This window comes from Betta splendens, chromosome 2 (genome assembly GCF_900634795.4).
Source record: "Betta splendens chromosome 2, fBetSpl5.4, whole genome shotgun sequence".
NCBI classification, from domain to species: Eukaryota; Metazoa; Chordata; class Actinopteri; order Anabantiformes; family Osphronemidae; genus Betta; species Betta splendens.
The window spans coordinates 12056066-12077264 of record NC_040882.2 but is presented as its reverse complement, the minus strand read 5'-3'; the positions used below and the strand labels follow the sequence as shown (position 1 = coordinate 12077264).

The 21199-nt window shown below is 44.4% G+C and overlaps 1 protein-coding gene across 1 annotated transcript in view; it reads left to right on the top strand.

Annotated features, from left to right (window-relative positions):
* The first annotated feature begins 15566 nt into the window (after window positions 1-15566).
* LOC114866598 (NACHT, LRR and PYD domains-containing protein 12-like) overlaps window positions 15567-21199 on the top strand; it is a 28235-nt gene continuing 22602 nt past the window's right edge. The window contains exons 1-6 of the mRNA XM_055506883.1: window positions 15567-15753; window positions 17155-17266; window positions 17417-17542; window positions 18209-18287; window positions 18447-18672; window positions 19308-21102. Coding sequence (XP_055362858.1) covers window positions 17178-17266; window positions 17417-17542; window positions 18209-18287; window positions 18447-18672; window positions 19308-21102 — 2315 coding nt within the window. The 5' untranslated portion in view covers window positions 15567-15753; window positions 17155-17177. The remainder of the gene's footprint in view (window positions 15754-17154; window positions 17267-17416; window positions 17543-18208; window positions 18288-18446; window positions 18673-19307; window positions 21103-21199) is intronic.

Below are 21199 nucleotides of genomic sequence, written 5' to 3'. Positions count from 1 at the left end.
TCAGGCTCCTCACCGGAGCCGGCGGCGCTGCCCTCAGGCTCCTCACAGGAGCCGGCAGGGACCGAAACGGCGTCCTTACTGGAGCCGACGGGAACAAGAACGACCCCTAATGGGTCGACAGGAACTGGGACCGCGTCCCCTCCGGAGCCGGCATGACTGCTTACAGCTGCCGAGCTCGACGGAGGAGACGTCGGGCCTGACTGGGTGGAACTAACAGTCGTCAGACGGACGGTGCCCTCTGACTGGGACAAAGACTGAGCGTGATTGGACTGGAATGGGACGTGACTCGACTGGACTGGAACATGGGCTAGACTCGACTGGACCTGAGCGTGACCGGACTGAACGGGGCCCTGGACGTGACTCGACTGGGCTGGAACCTGGACTGGGCTCGACTGGACTGGGCTCGACTGGACTGGGCTCGACTGGACTGGGCCCGACTGGACTGGGCCCGACTGGACTGGGCTCGACTGGACTGGGCTCGACTGGAGCGGGGCTAGAGCCCGGACTGGGCTCGACTGGGCTGGAACCTGAACTGGGCTCGACTGGACTGGGCTCGACTGGACTGAGACCTGGACTGGGCTCGACTGGGCTGAAACCTGGACTGGACTCGACTGGGCTGAAACCTGGACTGGGCTCGACTGGGCTGAAACCTGGACTGGGCTCGACTGGGCTGAAACCTGGACTGGGCTCGACTGGACTGGGCTCGACTGGACTGGGCTCGACTGGACTGGGACCTGGACTGGGCTCGACTGGGCTGGGACCTGGGCGTGACAGGGCTGCGCTAGAGCATGAGTGTGGCGAGGCTGAACGGCGACTGGAGCCTGAGCGGAGCATGGCTGAACTGGGGACTGGGCAAAACACGACTGAGCTGGAGACTGGGCAAAACACAACTGAGCTGGGGACTGGGCAAAACACGACTGAGCTGGAGACTGGGCAAAACACGACTGAGCTGGAGACTGGGCAAAACACGACTGAACTGGAGACTGGGCAAAACACGACTGAGCTGGAGACTGAACAGCGCGCGGCTGAGCTGGAGACTGAACAGCGCGCGGCTGAGCTGGAGACTAAACAGCGCGCGGCTGGGTTGGAGACTGAACAGCGCGCGGCTGGGCTGGAGACTGAACAGCGCGCGGCTGAACTGGAGACGGGGGACCGCATGAGTGCAGGAAGTCCTCCCAGCGGAACAAACATGGAGCTGGGCAGGTTGGTGCAGAGACGACGGTGCGACGGGGCTGACTCTGCCGCAGTTGGCGCGACCTCCTCCTGGAGGTGCGCAGGAACTGCAGCTGGCGCGGCCTCCTCCTGGAAGTGCGCAGGGACTGCGGCGGGCGCTGCGGCTTCGAGGGTGACAGGGACTGGAACGACCTCTCTCGGGTCGACAGGAACGGGGACTGGAACGACCGCTACAGGGCCGACAGGAACGGGGACTGGAACGACCGCTACAGGGCCGACAGGAACGGGGACTGGAGCGACCTCTACTTGGTCGACAGGAACGGGAACTGGGGCAGCCTCAACTTGGCCGACAGGGACGGGAACGCCCTCAACTTGGTCGACAGGGACGGGAACGCCCTCAACTTGGCCGACAGGGACAGGAACGCCCTCAACTTGGCCGACAGGGACAGGAACGACCTCAACTTGGCCGACAGGGACAGGAACGCCCTCAACTTGGCCGACAGGGACTGGAACGACCATAACTTGGCCGACAGGGACTGGAACGACCTCAACTTGGCCGACAGGGACTGGAACGGCCGCAACATGGCCGACAGGGACTGGAACGGCCGCAACATGGCCGACAGGAACAGGAACGGCCGCAACATGGCCGACAGGAACAGGAACGGCCGCAACATGGCCGACAGGAACAGGAACGGCCTCAACAGGGCCGACAGGAACAGGAACGGCCTCAACAGGGCCGACAGGAACAGGGACTGGAACGGCCTCAACAGGGCCGACAGGAACAGGAACGGCCTCAACATGGCCGACAGGGACTGGAACAGGAACAGGAACGACGTCCTTACTAGAGCCGGCGGCGCTGCTCTCAGGCTCCTCACAGGCTGTCTTTCAGTGCCATATTGTAGATTGTAGGGCTTTCTGAATACCCCTGACACAGTCTGGTAAAGGTGTATGATTTTCCGTTGAATTCAAAAGCAAACCAGAATTGACTGTCTTTGTGAATGGGCACGCTGAAAAAAGCATTAGCCAAATCAATTACTGAAAAAAATTTAGCCTTGGGCGGAACCTGAGAAAGAATGGTGTAGGGGTTCGGTACCGTAGGCGCGCGTGGTTGGACCGCCGCATTTACTGCTTGCAGATCCTGGACAAACCTCCATTCTGTTGGCTGTCCTTTGTCTCTGATTTTCTTAACTGGAAGGAGTGGAGTCCTCACTGGAGAGTTGTCACATGGGACGATGACTCCTGCTTTCAAAAGAGAGTTAAACACCGGTGTTATTCCTTCAATTGCTTCTCTCTTTAAAGGGTATTGCTGTTTGCATGGTCTGTAGTCAGATTTCGGCGTGATGACCACTGGGTCACACCCTTTGATCAAACCTACATCATATTTGTATGTGGCCCACAGGGAAGCTGGAACCTCCTGTAAGGCTGGATACTGCGTCAGAGCGTCCTCCGACAAAAACACGTGGTGTGGAGTGTGTGTGGAATGTTGAGGTACCAAGTGCACTGTACGCTGCGCATGAAAGTTAGACTGAAAAAGTTTTTTGTAAGCATGCAAAGTAGGTGAATACATCACATTCGGGTCGGAAGTCGTTTGCCAGTCTCCTTCCCGTTGACATCTGTCCACGAAAGGACCCAAGTCCTGCCATCTGTCTCCGTCATGTTTGACAGAAGGACATGTGGATCTGTAGAATAAAGCATCAACAAATCTCTCTTGTTCGTTAGTGAGAGAAATCGCAAGCGCAGACCTATGTTCATCCCAAAAAAGAGAGGTTGAGGTCAGTTTGTCCGCATGTGTGCGTAACCATGATTTTTCAAACTTCTTATCAGGACCAGTGGACACATGTGCTGTACAAGACAGGTCAGATGCGTTTCTAAAGGTCGTATTCTGTGAGGAAACAAGCTGTCGAGCAGCCTGTATGAGGGCCTCAGTTACGGCCCCTCCCTTCAGCAGCCACTGATAAGAGTAGAGCAGCGGCTCTGGTGTGTGGCAGAGTGCAAACAATTCTTCCCCAGAGTTGTTATCTCCTTTTTTTCTGTTACTCTCATCTCTTTTTTGTTTCTTTTAGGGGTTTAGTTTTGATAGTTTTGCTTTTTCAAATCTCATCTTTTTGTAGCTAATTTTTTCTTTTGAGGTGCATATGTCTTTTACACAAGCGATTCTCCTTTTGAACCCATAACCAGTTTCCCACTCGTGGAAACATGAAACGCACTAATAACCATATTTACTTTTTACTTTTAATTACTTTTACTTTTGTAATGCTGCAGTCTGGTGGTGGAGACTTAGATCGCCCCGAACCATCTTTCAGAGTCCCGGCGGTTTTCTGCCTTAGACTTTTTTGTGTTCCGGCCGGAAACCTTTTTTCGAAATTTCTCTTCCACAGACGTCTCCGTAGAAAGGGAACCGCTCAGATCAGCGACAGGGTTCTCGGAAGTGGTCCCTCACCGTCAGGCCCCTCTAAGACCCGGTGTCAGGTTCTGGCTCTGTTATCAGGTTTATTTTGAAGGCACCTTGTTTTTCTGTCATATCATGTTTTGGGTTCCAGTTTCCACTTCCTGTCTTTATTTTGGTAGTCTCCCGGTTTCTGTTTTCGGTTCCAGCTTCACTTCCGGTCCCCATTAGTCACACCTGCTCCGTATCAAGTAATCACTTCTTGTATTTAACCACCACCTGTTTCCTCAGTTCTCTGCCAGATCCCTGGATTTGAACCAGCCTGCTCCACCGGTACTGAAGCCCAACGAACTTCTGTGTATGACCCGGACTGTCTGTGATACCGAATACTGGATTAAACTGTTTAACTCTCTACCATCTGCCTGCGGTTCTCTGTGCTGTGCATGTGGGTCCTTTATCTGCCGTTCCGTGACACCCGGGTCCCTCGTATCTCAAAACCACTTCCCCCTGCATTTTCACTCGCGCTCCGTATTTCAGAAGCCGTCTTTTATTTCTTGTCCACTCCCTTTGGACTGCGCTCAGATCTGCACACTGGTCTGTATCCTCAGTACAGACAAAACAAGCCCGTTCCACTGGCCAACCCTTAGCAACCATCGTCTCGGCCACCAGGGCAGACTTTGACCTAATTAATTTTTTACCCGAATATTAAATTTTTTAATTAAAAAAAAAATTGTTTGGTCCTATTTATTATATTTTAGATGTTTTCAGCCACATAGTCGTTTTAGAAATATTATTATCTCTTTTCCTAGTTATATTTTCTTTTGTCGTTGTTTGTTTTAGTCTAGTTGCGGATGTTTTAGAATTAATTGTTATTTGCCTTACTTTCCCTAAACCAAATGATCAGAGCCAAGTAAACCCGAATACCTGAAACCAATTTCAAACCCCGTTTTTCTTCAACAAGTCGCAACAAAACGGAATCTCTCTCACCGGGCCGAGCAGAGGTTGGATTTTGAGTTCGTTGGATCTCGTCAGAGGCGATCCAGACGGGTGAGCAGTCCTCCCACTCAGAACAGCTGTAGAGGTTTGGAGGCTGAGCCACCCTAGTCCTCAGGACCGCCGTTCCTGATCACGCCGTCCAGACGACCTGCCGCGGATCCTGTTCGTAGACGCCAATTTCTGTGGTGGAAATTTTGCAATAAAGGCAGATGAGAGAGAGTTGTCCTTTTGTGCGATTTATTGAAATAATAGAGAAAATAAAAATAATGAGAAAAGCAAATAAAAAGCCAGCTGGGGAGATCAGAACATACACCACGGAGGTATAATGCAAAGATCACACCGTTCTGAGGTTGTCTCTGCCTTTTAACCTCTCTCCCGGGACCTGGTGGAATCTTCCTATCACACTGTGGGTGAAGATGTTTACATTACACAGGGAATACACAAGGTCTACAGCCTTGGGTCTGGTGGGGCATCAGATAGAAAGGAGCCAGAGACCAGGGGTAAAAGGCAGACACAAGCCATAAACAATCGGTCAGTCAAACACAACATTAGATGTCAGCACTTAATGTGCAACAGAACCTTGAGAGGAAGATAGATTGTTTGTCTAATAATGTTCAGTTCTGGGTCTAATCAACATGTACAGAATGCATGGTTATTGTACAGAGTCAGAAATGAACACAAGAGCATTAAAGTACAATTTTTCCATTACAGCTGCAGAACTCTGAGTTATACCATGGAGCTAACCTCCTCTGATTCACTGCCTTCTTCTTCAGAGGAGCCACTGTGTCTAACATTGTACATAGAGAAGCTGCAGCATTATCTACAAGACAATCAACATGTTTATATGGATTAAGGTGAATGTTCTCCTCTGTGTAGGTACAAGACAATGAGGCAAGAGGATGGAATCATCTGCTTGAATCTGGCAACAGCGTTGTCAGATGAACATCTGCTATAGTAAGATTTCTTTCCAGCTGCAAGCTGTAAGGTCAATTACTGTATGGTAAATTCAAAAGTTAAAAAAATGGTCAGATAACAGAGGGTATTGGGGAAGAACTATTAAATTATCAATTTCAACTTCATATGTCAGGACAAGATTGAGGGTATGATTAAAACAATGAGTGGGTTCATTTACCTGTTGAGTAAAACCAATACTCTCAAAGACTCCCACTTTTGTTCCTAAAACATCGTAGTTGACTGTGTCATAGCCTCTTGTAGAACAGCCACTTTTCAAGTCTTAGCTGTCCTAGTGGTTAAGAAGGGTGTCTGTAAAGTTTTTCCTCTCGGGTTTGAGTCTCAGTGGGAGCACTCTTTCAATTTTAATTATTGGAAAAACAGCGTCTCATCATTATAGTTTGCCTTATTATAAGTTTGCCTTTGCGACTGTGAGCAAACGTGAGACAAACAAAAGCTTGGTCGAACTCAGATCCAAGTCATCTGAGTATGTGTTTTTGTTAAAAAAAAAGATTTTGCTCGGTTTATTGGTTTGTAAGGCGGTACTTTTATTCAAATCTGTTTGCCGCCCATAGCAAGAGAATGGAGAAGCCGGTGAAGGCGGATGGATGGGCGAATGGGAAATCAAAGTTTTGAAACGTACACGGGCCGAAATATCACATCAGCCACTGATTCAGTTACAATGACACGCACAGTCAAAACAAATTCTTGCTACATCTAGTGCGCCACTCCCCCGTTTTTCTCGGCCTGTATTTGCACATTCATACATTTGTGTATTGGTCACTCTCTGTTATGGGGTGCCAAATTGCACTTTCACTTTTTTTAACATTTAACATTTACATTTAACATTTACATTTAGACTTTTGCACATTTAACTAAATGTGAGAAAACATGTTGTGTCATTTAGTTAAATGTGAGAAAACTAGTTATAGGTGCTCCTTTTACATTTGGCACCCCATACTCTGTCTGGACACATGACGTGTTTGTGTAACTTTTAAGACCAAATTATAAGCAGAGGTAACGAGAGAACGACTTTTTTTGTTTTCCATTTGTCTCTAAACAAAAGAAACATCTTAACTCCAATTCCGTGTCTTTTTGTAAAAAAAACTAATATTTTTGCCTGGTTCATTGGTTTTTAAGGCGGTGCTTTGATTAAAATCTGTTTGCCGCTCATCGCAAGAAAAACGAAAACGCCAGTGAAAGTGGCAGAATGGACGGTTGGGAAATGAAAATGTTGAAACGTACACGGGCTGATTAAGATTGATTTCAGCCACTCAGTTACAATGACACGCACAGTCAAAACAAGTCAAACTGCAGTTCTGCAGACACAGAGTAAACACGTAGGAACAAACATGTTGTAATGCGTCGCTGTACATCTGCTGAGTATTGGCGTCCTGTAAAAGTTACGATCGACAACTGCTGTAAAACAAATTCCTATGATTATTACGGTTATTTACGTAAAATCTACGACTATTGGAAAACATTCATTATCAAGTCGTGGAAGTTTAAAACGTAAATAAGCGGCTGTAGTCACAGATGGACTGCGCTCTACGTCTTTACATGGCCATGCGCATTCAAATTATATTAATTAAACCGCGACGCATAATCACAGAATTATGTTAGGTCAATATGTTGTATCAGATGTTACAGCGGTGGGTGTGTACATATTCTTAAGAGACACCTGCTATTTAAAAACACGAATAAGCTGAGGAGAATGAAAACAAGAACGTTCTGCTGCTGTGGCACTGCCTGGTTTAAACCACACAGAACAATTATAACTTTGCAGTGAACAGATAATAACTAAGCCATCAACAAGTTGCTGTCCTTCATACTCCCCACATTTGAGCACACAACAGATACTTTATAGTAAAAACTTAATAGTAAAATAGGTCTGGTGTAATAAATGTGTGTTACAGGTAGAAATGAACAGTCGCACCTCAGTTACGCTGTAGTGCTTTGGAGGCTTCTAATCAACGCTGCGCCACCTGGTGGTTAAAACGAGACTAGCGTCCAGATTTTTTTCAGCCGGCTGCAGGATTAAAAATCTTTAGTCAGCGATGCACTCGCTGCACCGTGGCGACGCGATGGTACTGCAGTGAAAACGCTAGTCACGTTGAACCGCTACCACTGTAAGAGTTCAGAGAATTCAGTTAATAACTGAATATGGAGCAGGATGATGGTGTCATATTTATAAGTGTGGATATTCTCATCATTGTCATTTCCTGTTTTGTTTTGCACTACTTCCGGTTTTTGGTTTTACTTCTGGTCGGTTTCACATCACCTGTCAGCAATAGACAATCAGTTCAGGTATTTAACCACAAGTACTCACCTCAGATCTCCACCAGATTGTTGTGATGCATGTCCTCTTTCCAAGGATTCTCGTGTGTAGACTTGTTGCCAGACCTTGCCTGATCGTGAACCTTGTCTAGCCCTTTTGTACCGTTGCCGTAGATCTCTTGGTTCTGACCTAGCCTGTTTTTTGACTACCGATCTTGCTTGCTCCTGTTTACCACCTTGCTTGTTTTCTGGTGTAAACCCTGTTTTCATGAAAACCTGTAAGTCCATTAAAACCCAATCAAATCTACTTCTTGGTTTCCTGCGCCGTGCATGTGGGTCCGATTCATCCGCCCGCCTGACAGAACAATCTGGCCATCGTTGGACCCAGCACCGAGTCTGAGCGCTCCGTTCTCCATGCTCAGGAACAACGTCTCAAGGAGCTGGAGAGAAAGAACGACGTCGGTCTCCAGGACTTGACCTACTGTGCTGCGCGGCAAAAGAGCTCCGTGGCGGACCTCACCCAGCTGGTCAAGAGTCTGGCGGAGATACATGCGACCTCGACTCCACCAGTAGCGGAGCCGGTGGCGTCAGGTCAAGCGAACGTCGTCAGCCACCCCCCAGCGCCTGACGTCAGCTTGGGAGCACCGCAGCGCCTCTCCGGAGAATCGGGTGACTGTAGGACGTTACTCACCCAGTGTGAAATTCATTTTGAGCTGCACGCACCACAGTTCCCGACGGAGCGGTCCAAGGTGGCGTACACGGTTTCCCATCTCTCGGGAGCTGCCGTCAAGGCAAATGACACAACATGTTTTCTCACATTTAGTTAAATGTGCAAAAGTCTAAATGTAAATGTAAATATAAATGTAAATGTAAATGTTAAATGTAAATGTTAAATGTAAATGTTAAATGTTTGCCGAGTGTAAACTGAATATTCATGAATGGGCAAGTAGACTCCATCCCTACCCTCAAACAGCGCTGGTCTCAGATCAGAGACGCAAACTCAATCACCTCAAACAGTGCGCGCAAACCCCGCCCACATCTGATCTGGAAACTTTTGTTTTTAGCCTGGACGTAACTTCGACTAGCTAGTATAGTTAGCCAACTAATTCTCCACCGGCGCCACAGAAATATTCTTTTTAAACCTACTTGACTCCTCATTAATGGTGTTTACGACAGAACGGCAGTTTGAAGCGGAGCCTCAGCCCGCACACCTGCCGTTACAGCCCGTTCAATCTCCCCCAACGGGAGGGAGTCGGAGCTGGCGGCCATGATGGCTTCGACTTCAGGCTTCTCTCCAGTATTTTCGTGCACCGATCCAGAGTCAGATGTGGGCGGAGCTATGCGTACTGTTTGACGTGTTTGAGTCCGCGTCACTGATCTTAGACCAGCGCTGTTTGAGGGTAGGGATGGAGTCTACTTCCCCATCCATGAATATTCAGTTTTACACTCGGCCAACATTTAACATTTACATTTAACATTTACATTTAACATTTAACATTTACATTTAACATTTACATTTAACATTTAACATTTACATTTACATTTACATTTAACATTTAACATTTATATTTAACATTTACATTTTGTGTCAAACCGCCGGTTTGTTTCCCACTGAGCAGCCCCGGACTGTGCGCACACACAAACACACACACACGCACCAGCTGATTGGCCGCAGAGAGCGGGTGCACACGCAATCGTGCGGCCATTTAGACATTTCACCACCATTACATCTTGTTACGCCGTTAGACTAACCACATACACTTGTCACTTTTGTTGGTTTTGGTTTCTTGTGTCAGTACTTACGTGTCGGGAGTAGTCGGACTCCCGCGTCGCACGGCAAAACCGGACAGCTGGGCGACGCTCACTTTTGACGTCATTGCAGTGTCGCCTCGGCGCGAGGCGCGGGTCCGACGAAACCACTTTTGTTTGTTGTTATTATTTGGTCCTAGTCATTATTTGTGGGGTATTCTTGTGTTATGAATCTGAGAATTATTGTGGGAATATGGGTGATTGATTTATACTTGTTTAAAGGTGAATATTGGGATTATAAATGTTTAGTTTCCAGAACGTTCTGGAGAATGGTTCCACCCAGTTGAAGGGGGCGGGGCCAGGCCTTTAAGAAGAGTGGCCAAACTCCCATGTGGGGGAGAGTGGACTGGACGGAGAGCGAGTTGGTTGGTGAGAGAGTGTTGACGAAGAGAAGAGAAGAGAAGAGAAGAGAAGAGAAGAGAAGAGAAGAGAAGAGAAGAGAAGAGAAGAGAAGAGAAGAGAAGAGAAGAGAAGAGAAGAGACATTCCTTTTATTTGAGCAGTTTTTTTTTCAGGTTGATTTCCACATCCATAGTTGTCCTTATCATTCTGTTTTTTTTTTTTTTTTTGTCTGTTGCACCCGCGGGGTTTTGGAGCAACTGTAAATACTGCACCTGATTCTTTTCTGCACTATACTTTTGGACTGAATAAACTCACTATCTGCGAGCAAGCCATTTTTTTTTGGTTGTTTTTGCACGGTGTTCCACGTCTCGAGTGAGCAGCAGAGCTCACTCACCACACATTTATATTTAACATTTACATTTAGACTTTTGCACATTTAACTAAATGTGAGAAAACATGTTGTGTCATTTAGTTAAATGTGAGAAAACTAGTTATAGGTGCTACTTTTACATTTGGCATCCCATAACCATTAACACAGAAACCAAGAGAAGCAGCATGCATTACAAGTTGCATTGCAAGCCAGAGGAAGAGTATGCTCAGGTAGCAGAAGGAGTGAATGGAGCATAAAAAAAACCTCTTAGACACTCACTTACATACAGTAAACACCCACCCATACAAATGTGAATGCAAATAGTGCCACACAGCCACCCATGACTGTCCTTGTATTATTAGAAAAATGTGACAACAAAACTTGCTAAATGGAGTGACAGAGGGCTTCTTGTATGTGTCTGCAGGCTGTCAGGTTGTCTGATCACAGAGGAAGGCTGTGCTTCTCTGACCTCAGCTCTGAGCTCCAACCCCTCTTATTTAAGAGAACTGGACCTGAGCTACAATCGTCCAGGAAACTCAGGAGTGAAGCTTCTGTCTGGAGTGGAGGATCCACATTGGAGACTGGACACTCTCAGGTATGGAGAGAACTACAGACAGTGTCTGATAGAGGAGAAACCTGGGGATGTTATTAATCAATTATTAAGTACTTATTTCATCTAAACTGTGTATACTGTATGTTTAATCAAAGATGGAAGCGATAGAAGGCAAGGGTCAAAAATGCATTGTATTCCTCAATTTTGTTCACATAAAATACACATTGCAGTTTATGTAGATTTAATGACGCCATTTACCAAGAAACACGTCCATTTGTGAACCATAAACACTATCTTTTATCCATAGTGACTATAAGGAAAGCAGCATAAGGAGTGGCTTCACCAGTATGGCTTCTCATGTATAGTAACATTATAGTGCAGATAGTGTGGCTCTCTGTAAAGCAGCCTCACCATGTTGTTGGTTGGGATAATATTAGCTTCTATTGTGACTGGTTTACAAACAACCTGAGGTTTTCTATCATCTTTATACTGCATACTCTGCATGTCAATGGAAAGTATATGACTGGGAACCTCACATCCGTGCTCACCTCCTTCAAGCCATGGAAGAAGCTGCCTAGACATATCTGTAGATATATGCCAGGGGTGGATGAGGCATGCAGGAGGGTTATAACCCTGCTGCGTGGCTAGGGCTAATGTAGTCTGTGATGTGGATGGAAGTCTCTGACCTGACCCAGACCAAAGACAGGAACCTGAGGTGGAATTGTTTTTGTTGTTGAATGAATAAAAATGTGCCAGTGTACACATTGTGTTTTTAGGTTCCTGTGACAAGGTTTATACAGGAGACAGACAGACTTGCCAGTTTTAAAAAAAGTTTACAATTTTTAGCACCAGTTTTTTAGACTGTGTTGGATGTTGATTTGTTTGAGGGCCTGTGAGTAGTGTCTAATGGCAAAGTTTGATTTTGGAGACAAAGTTGAATGAAAATGCTTAATTTTGACCTGAAAATAGTACCTTTTGGAAATTTCGGTCAGATGATTGGTGGTTACTGTTACGGTAAGATCTTGTGAGAACTCGGGAAACAACAGGTCACTTGTGATGCAATTGTGTTTAAGTTCACATTTGTGACAAATCCATTTTTATATTACACATTTTACGAGTAAGTGTAAAAATTGATTACTGTAGTTGCCATTTTATACTAAAATGAAGATTTTAGGGAATGTGTAGGATGTTTAGGGTGAGTTAAATCCATTGCAACCATATTTGCTAATCATTTTTTCAACACACAATATGTGTGTGACCTTTTAGACAGTAATTAGCTCAAGGAAGTATGAATTTTCCTGAACGTAGAACTTCGGGGCTTGTATATTATATTAATCATTAGTTAACCATTAAAAACATGAACTGTCATTAAAATGGGATTTTATTTTTTTTATAATTCCAATGCCTATGTGGGTTTGTTTTTTGGGTGCTCTTCCCACAGTATGTGTGCCTGGGATCCAGTAAATAGGTTAAGATAGAGATTCACTTCCTTAGTTGTTGGTGCCTAAACCAATGTGTGTATTAGAGCCATGTAATGTCCATGTCTTCATGTCTCTGACCCCCTCCTTCTTTCAGGGTGGAGCCTGGTGGAGTCCATTGGTTGAGACCAGGTCTGAAGAAGTGTAAGTGTGTGTTTAATGAGATCAGCAACTTCAAACTGTCAGGAGTCATCATCAAACTGATGATAGAGCAATAACTGTAGCTGGATTGTGTTTTGTTCTCTCCATCAAATTTCTGTTAACTCACAATCAACACAAACACAGTGCACAGAAAACTACAACTGTCTGACAACAACAGGAAGGTGACACATATGAAGGAGGATCAGTCATATACCGATCATCCAGACAGATTTGACCACTGGCCTCTGCTGCTGTGTAGTGATGGTCTGACTGGTCGCTGTTACTGGGAGGTTGAATGGAGAGGATGGGTTGATGTATCATTGTGTTACAGAGAAATCACAAAAAAGGAAACACTAAAGACTGTTTGTTTGGAAACAATGATCAGTCCTGGAGTCTGAGCTGCTCTAATGGTCATTACTCTGTCTGTCACAATAACAGGGAAACATCCATCTTCTCTCCTGTGTCTAACAGAGTATCAGTGTATGTGGACTGTCCTGCTGGTTCTCTCTCCTTCTACAGAGTCTCCTCTGATGAACTGATCCACCTTCACACCTTCAACACCACATTTACTGAACCTCTTTATCCTGGGTTTAGGTTCTGGTCACCTGGTTCCTCAGTGTCTCTGTGTGATGTGTAGTAGTGGGAGAAGTCAGAGAAATTAACATGAACATAAAGAGTTAAAATAAATTCAAACTCTGGGTTCTGATCAACCTGTGATGAGCACTGTTGCCTTGCAGAAAAAGTGTTTCTTGTTATTATCTCTGGAGATATGTGTCAAATAAAACTCAGCTTGTTTCATAATGTGAATGTATCAATGGAATAAAGTGGCAAAGGAGGGACTAACATCATAAAATGTAGAAGGAAGATGACAAGCATGTTCAGATATTCACTGTACGTATCTATGAATCTGAATCGGGTAATAAACCTAACTCTGCTTTTGAACTAACATTTGTTGCTATGAGGTTCTTTTGTTTTAAGGTCTAAAGACTAACAGCTATTTTCTAGACACCACAATAGACAATTTATAGACAGATTAGTAAAAGGCTCACAGCAGGTTATCGGAGTGGTTCTATGTGGTATTGATGAACCGAAACAATATCTAGAGGATGAGGATAGGAGACAAAGTGAATGCGCTTAGCCTGAAATCAATCACAATGATAACCACATGCATGCATACTGTATATGTATTTGTAACATTCAGCCAAAGACTGGAAGGTTGTTGTTTCACATGCTGGTAGTTTATGGACAAAAGCTCCCCTCCACTCTCACTGTGGATTCAGGAGCACACAGTCAGACAGGATGTCCTGAATGTGTGTTAGTGTTGCTTTTTTTTAGTTCTGATGTCCACCAGGTGGTGACATTTGATCTGAACACAGTAGCTGACTCATTAAACTAGGTTGTCATTCCTAATTATTTGATTAGAATATTCCCAAGAGTTGAATGATTTGTTACAGATGAAAGTTTTGCCAAAATTTAGTGTCAGATCGGCCTGATGGTACCTGAACCCTGTGACGGAGAAGAGCTACAGTGAATGCTGCTTCATGAAGGTGATGATGTTTGTGTGACATTTTGGATCAGACCTACAGACTGAAGCCAAAACAACCATGTTGTCACTGGGTCCACGTGCTGTGTTGTTCACCTCTTCATCAGCAGGAGGCGCAATAAAGTTAGTTCAACAAGAAGATGGGAAGGAACTGAGAACTGCTGAGCAGAATTAAACAAATAACTGGTTTGGATGTTTCTCTGCTTTTGGGCACTTCTTTGTTAAACTTACACATTTCAAACATCAGCTGGATGGTCAGTAGTGTAACTGGTTGGAGTTAGCTTGGCCTCACCAACTGTTCGGGTGCTGCTGTGATTTATTAGAGACACAGTAGAAACACACTCCACTTCCTTCAGTCAGTCTGTGGGCCAATCAGCAACAGTATTAAATGCTCCACACAGTGATCAGTTGTGTGGATGCATATGAATCAGCAGCATTTACATAAACATATGAACATTTGACTTCATTCTTGCACTGTGTCAATTGGACTGTTTGTCTTGTTAAGGCAAAGTCAGGGACTCTGACCATGAGAGGGCGACATCAAATAGAAACACATACAAGAGGTCAACAGTTTAATTTAAATGTTTATTTAAAGACAACACAAACCAAACTGATAACATTGATTTACCATAAATAGGTCAGTATCAGTAAGTAAGTAAGTAAGTAAGTATTGTAAGGTGTGTAGGGATGTGTGTGTATAAGTAAATCAAACCAAGCAATGACAAAAGGCAACACAAACCCTACTGTAAACCATATGCGTGGGAAGAAAATGGCTGAATCCACCATTTTAAAAAGATGGAGGAGGAGCCAAGACAGGTTAAATCATTCAAGGATAGCCCACATAGGACAACCCACGAAAGAAACGAGCAGGGCCTGTCAAAATGCTTAGGTATGAGGAACCTTGGAAGAGCGCCAGTTCCCTGAGGCGTCCAACAAACAGATCCATCAAAGCGAAGGCCCTGTCCACTGGCCCCCAGAGAGGCAGCCTGCAGAGTCCTGGATGAGTGTATGTGACTGATGCAGTTAAAACTGAGGAGGATATTATTATGGGAGGGATAGTGGGTGTTACCACTTCCTAGTAGCCCCCCAGTCATACCATCAGCAGAACACCCCTCACAAACCTACGTGGATGAGTGTTGGCTAATAAAGTTGGGAAGCAAGGGCCCTCAGAGCCTGGTTCCTGACTGGCCCTGCTACCCTACCCACTATCACACACCACTCCCAGCAAGAAACAGGTAAGCCAGACCCAGGGGCCACGGTGCTACTACACAAGCAGCGCAGTCAGCCAACTAAACTCTCTTCCATTATTTAACTTGGTTCTGTTCACTTCGTTTTGCTTTGAGACCTTTTCTCCTCCCCTCAACAGGCAACAGGTTTTACATTTCTTTACAGTGTTCAGAGTTTTAAAACTTGTAGCTGTGGCTGCTCATTTATGATGTTTGGCTTCATTAGTTATGAAACCAGTTCAGTCAGGTCCACATTCCAGTCAGTTGGTATCAGTTTATCTCCAACAGTTAAGAGACAAAAACCCAGAGAATGTTTGTTCCACTGAAGTGAAAATTCAGGTTTGACCAAAGTGACACAGAGTGTCGCAGCTCTCTCCTAATCTTAGTGGGTCGGTACCAGTGTTCCCAGCAGCAGTAACCCAGCTCAGGCACCATCAAATCCACTAACTGGACTCTTTAATCTGTGAGAAGAACCAGGATCCAGAGTGTCTGCTATCAGCACCACTGCTGTAAGTGATGTTTTCAGTTACATTTGGAACCATTGTTTACTGTTCAATGGCTAAATATGTTCACGCAACTTCATCTTAGAAATAATCTGTTTGAAATAGATCTAGCTAGTTAATGAGTTAGCTATTAAATAAGTAAAATTGTTCACAGTATACAGTTACTTAAAATGACAACATATTGTGTTCATTTACCTTAGTATTAAACACTTATTACTGGTTTATATAATTATTTCATGTCTTATTTTACTTTATTTTATTTATATTCTACATAATGTGTATACAATGAGGTTGTCTGTGTCTATACAGTATGTGGCATTGTTAAGGTTGAACCTCGCCTCCCGTCTGATTATAAGCTGGGACAGGCTCCAGCAGCCTGAGATCCTTACGAGGAATAAACGACCAAGATAGAGAGTGAACAAGTGATGCCTGACACAGCTTAAGTTAAGGTTGAATAATTCTCTGAAGTGAATGTAACAACATAAAAATACTCCAGTATGAAGTTGTTTTGTTCTTTATTTTGTATTAATAACAGTAACACCCTGAAGAATTTATTGGTTTAAATTGACCACAGTGCATTTAAAATACAACAGCCTTGAAGGTTTCACAGAAATAACCAGGAAATAAAGCTGTGCAACACTGAGACTCAGTCCAACCAGTCGCACTGCATATTTTCATAGACACAAACGTACAGGAGAAGCTGAGTGAAGACGTGAATGGGGAAAGGTTCTATGGAACACCTTATAGTCCAAATTAGGTGCTGTTCCGGCACGGTCGCTCAGTAGAGTGAAGCTCCCTCCTGTGGCGAATTCAGAAACCTGTCTGGTTTTGCTCCTGTCTGTCCACTCAAACTCAACTAACTGTTACTGTAGCAGTGTATGCAAATAAAATGCATGTAGCCCTGTGTTTAGTCACTATCCTCATATACGGGCAAGATAAAAAATGTCACGGATGTGGTGTTATAGAAAAGCTTCTGTACTCGAAGTTACAAGATTGTAAGTTAGAAAACACTCCAGTAAGAATGCTTCATTCAGAGGATCCCGGCCTTCTGAATATTTTAAACTTATTACTTGTTATCATACCCTTTATCTTTGGATACTGGTTACCTCCACTAAGGAGCAAGTACAAGTATGACCTTAGGTTTGGTCAGGACAGGTTTAAATAATTTATTACACTTCACTTCTTCATCATCGTGTTTGCTGGGCTGCAGCTTCATGTCTCCATCTAGTGACCTAGTCTAGTTCTTCTGCTTCCCACTGTCTGAATGCATCTAGCTGAACCTGATATTAACCATAGAAAAAGAGACAATCAGTGGAGGAGGAGCTAATACTGGTACAGGACTAATGAAGAAGGGAGGATTTGAGTTGATGTGCAAATGAATGATTTTTGTTTCTTCTCCCAATAAAGGTAGAAAGAGTGAATTCAGCAGCATGAATCAGGATGAGGACAAAGAGGAAAGAGCACCTCCCTCTGAAACTAGTCTGTGTGGAGACCACGAGAGCCAGAACAAAGCTCAGAGGTGAGATGACTGAGATCATCTGACTGATTATGTCTCCAAGTCACAGACACTATTTAACATTTCATCATCACATATTTTCTATTATTAATCATTTTTGAAAGAAACTCTTACTGAAAATGTGAATGTCACCTAAGTCACCTTTTTTATCAGGTCCCAACATAAACAAAAATCTGCTGAACATGGATCTGAACCTGCACCTTGCTGTGTGTCCTTCAAGAGCAATGACTCTATGGATTTTGGCATAACTTTTAAAAAACAACCTGCATCAGACCCAGAGTGAGTTGTTATCAGTTTCAATCAATCTGATGTAATGTGAAGGAGAAGCTTCATTCACTGTTGCAAACACTTTTGATCATCAATGAAATTTCCATCACCAGTAGCTAAGGCTTTGATCTTATAGAAGGTCTCAGGGGCTGCTTCTCCTCTAATGAAGTGCTGACTCAAAGGATGCAGCTAATCAATACAAATGTTCAACTGCAATCATTCAGTTCTGTCTAATGACATACCTACATTACACTTTAGGTCAAATGTCTTAAAGCATATTCATTCCTGAAGTAAATTAAAATTACTACTGGGAGGAATTTAGTTGTTGATGTAGACGACTGTTGACCCCAGTGTTGGCACCACAGCCCCCACTTCCCACAATAATTGACTGTAGAAAGTAATTAAATGTTCCTTGTGTGAGCAGCAGTTCAGCTTCATACTCACAGTTCAACATATTCACACTGGGAGCTGCCCAGTGCAACCAGTCTGATCCCAGCAGACTCTGTTCCTCACTGTTCCAACACTTCAGCCTTGTTCAGTGATGGAGGCCAACTGACTGTGACAGTGAACCACCACTACAGGGAGTCTCTGACTCACTGTTCACATCAAACATCACTTCATGGACCTTTACCTTGTGTGTGTCTGTGTGTGGACTCATTCTTCATGGTTCCTCCACAGAGTGGACCAGCAGAGCTCAGAGGTTCCCAGTGACCAGCCTGTCCAGCAGCACCAAACACACCTGGACTCCATATTTATGGTTTGTACATGTACAACTACTACTGTTGATCTGTTGTGTTCACAATAATCTCATGCTGCACTTTTTAGACCAGTGGATTGTCAGTGAGTCCAACATGGATCTGATGTTTGGCTCCATGGTTTTAGTTGGATGCTGTCATTCATATGGTTTCTGTTCCAGCTGCTGGAGGAAAACATTGTTACGTTTCTGAAGAAGGAGCTGAAGAAGATGCAAAAGGTCGTGAGTCAAAATTACCCAGAATGCTTAGAGAGTCAGAGGGAGGATGAGGAGTTGGATGATGAGGATGAAGAGCAGAGGAGGAGCAGCAGAGACGCTTTTCTGAAGATCACAGTGAACTTCCTGAGGAGGATGAAGCAGGAGGAGCTGGCTGACTGTCTGCAGAGCAGTAAGAGGATTTATAACATTTAACATAACAGAGACCCAGTAACACATTTACTGATGTGTTGGAGGGTTTGTTAAATGTGAATCATGATAAAATTGTATTTCTTCTGCAGCCATGTAGAGCAGCTTAACTTATTTATATTAGTTTCTATTATTGTGTTATTACAGTTTTTTTTCATAGTTAATGGTGGTTGATATGAATTCTGCCTTAGGTCTGTTGGCGCCCTCTTGTGTTTTACTGGAGTTACTTGAAATAGTGCAAAGCTTTACATGTAATTGACAGCCGAGTGCAGCAGCTCTTGTACATAGTTGGCTCTACCTGTTAAAGATAAAGAGTTAAAATGAGAGATTTATCTGATTACTTATCCTATCCCCACAATCCTCTTCTTCTTCCTCAGTGGAACGACCAAAGGCTTCCTCCTACAGTATGCTACTGGTGGAGGCAGAATTATACTCCACTAGTTGAATAAGACCTTTTTGTTCATTTGAATGTTAGCACACAATTAACAGGGGCTATTGTGTTTAGGATTATATTAGGTTAGGATTAATCAGTAAATGGGATATTTTTTGTGTGCTTCACAGGAAGCAGGTTTCATTTTTATTACATTTTTTAGTTATAATTTTTGCTTGTTTATACAGGAGCTACTGCTACAATTGGTCAGGCTCAACTTAAGTCTCAGCTGAAGCACAAATTCCAGTGTGTGTTTGAAGGCATCCCTAAAGCAGGAAACCCAGTCCCTCTGAACCAGATCTACACAGAGCTCTACATCACAGAGGGAGAGACTGGAGAGGTCAACAATGAACATGAGGTCAGACAGATTGAATCAGCCTCCAGGAATCAATACAAAGCAGAAACAACCATCAGACAAGAAGACATCTTTAAAGGCTCAGCTGGAAGAGACGGAGCCATTAGAACAGTGATGACAAAGGGAGTGGCTGGAATTGGGAAAACAGTCCTAACACAGAAGTTCACTCTGGACTGGGCTGAAGACAAAGCCAACCAGGACATACACTTCATATTTCCATTCACCTTCAGAGAGCTGAATGTGCTGAAAGAGGAAAAGTTCAGCTTGGTGGAACTTGTTCATCACTTCTTTACTGAAACCAAAGCAGCAAGAATCTGCAGGTTTAAACAGTTCCAGGTTATTTTCATCTTGGACGGTCTGGATGAGTGTCAACTTCCTCTGGACTTCAACAAGACTAAAACCCTGACTGATGTCACAGAGTCCACCTCAGTGGATGTGCTGCTGACAAACCTGATCAGGGGGAACCTGCTTCCCTCTGCTCGCCTCTGGATCACCACACGACCTGCAGCAGCCAATCAGATCCCTCCTGGCTGTGTTGACCTGGTGACAGAGGTCAGGGGGTTCACTGACCCACAGAAGGACGAGTACTTCAGGAAGAGGTTCACAGATGAGCAGCAGGCCACAACCATCATCTCCCACATCAAGACTTCACGAAGCCTCCACATCATGTGCCACATCCCAGTCTTCTGCTGGATCACTGCTACGGTTCTGGAGGATCTGTTGAAAACCAGAGAGGGAGGAGAGCTGCCCAAGACCCTGACTGAGATGTACTTCCACTTCCTGGTGGTTCAGACCAAAGTGAAGAACATCAAGTATGATGGAGGAGCTGAGACAGATCCACTCTGCAGTCCAGAGAACAAGAAGATGATTAAGTCTCTGGGAAAACTGGCTTTTGAGCAGCTGCAGAAAGGAAACCTGATCTTCTATGAGTCAGACCTGACAGAGTGTGGCATCGATATCACAGCAGCCTCAGTTTACTCAGGAGTGTTGACACAGATCTTTAAAGAGGAGAGAGGACTGTACCAGCACAAGGTGTTCTGCTTCATCCATCTGAGTGTTCAGGAGTTTCTGGCTGCTCTTCATGTCCATCTGACCTTCATCAACTCTGGAGTCAATCTGCTGTCAGAACAACAGTCAACATCTCAGACATCTAAAGTTTCTTTATCTTCTTCAGATACGCAGTTCTACCATGATGCTGTGGACACGGCCTTACGAAGTCCAAATGGACACTTGGACTTATTTCTGCGCTTTCTCCTGGGGCTTTCAATGGTGACAAATCAGTCTGAGCTGACAAAGACAGGACATACTTTGGGAAACAATGAAAAGACAATTAAGTACATCAAGATGAAGATCTCAGAGTCTCCGTCTGCAGAGAAAAGCATCAACCTGTTCCACTGTCTAAATGAACTGAATGATTGTTCTCTAGTGGAGGAGATCCAACAGTATCTGAGATCAGGAAGTCTCTCCACAGATAAACTGTCTCCTGCTCAGTGGTCGGCTCTGCTTTTTATGTTACTGTCATCAGGAAAAGATCTGGATGTGTTTGACCCAGTCAAAAACTCCTCAAGCTTTTCAGAGAAGGATCTTCTGTTTGTGCTAGGTGTGGTCAAAGTGTCCAAGAAAGTTATGTAAGCATAAAGACTGAATTCTTTCATCATTAAAATCACATTTGAGCAGCAGACCATATTGATTTTTTGTTTTTGTTAATTTGCTTATTAATACATT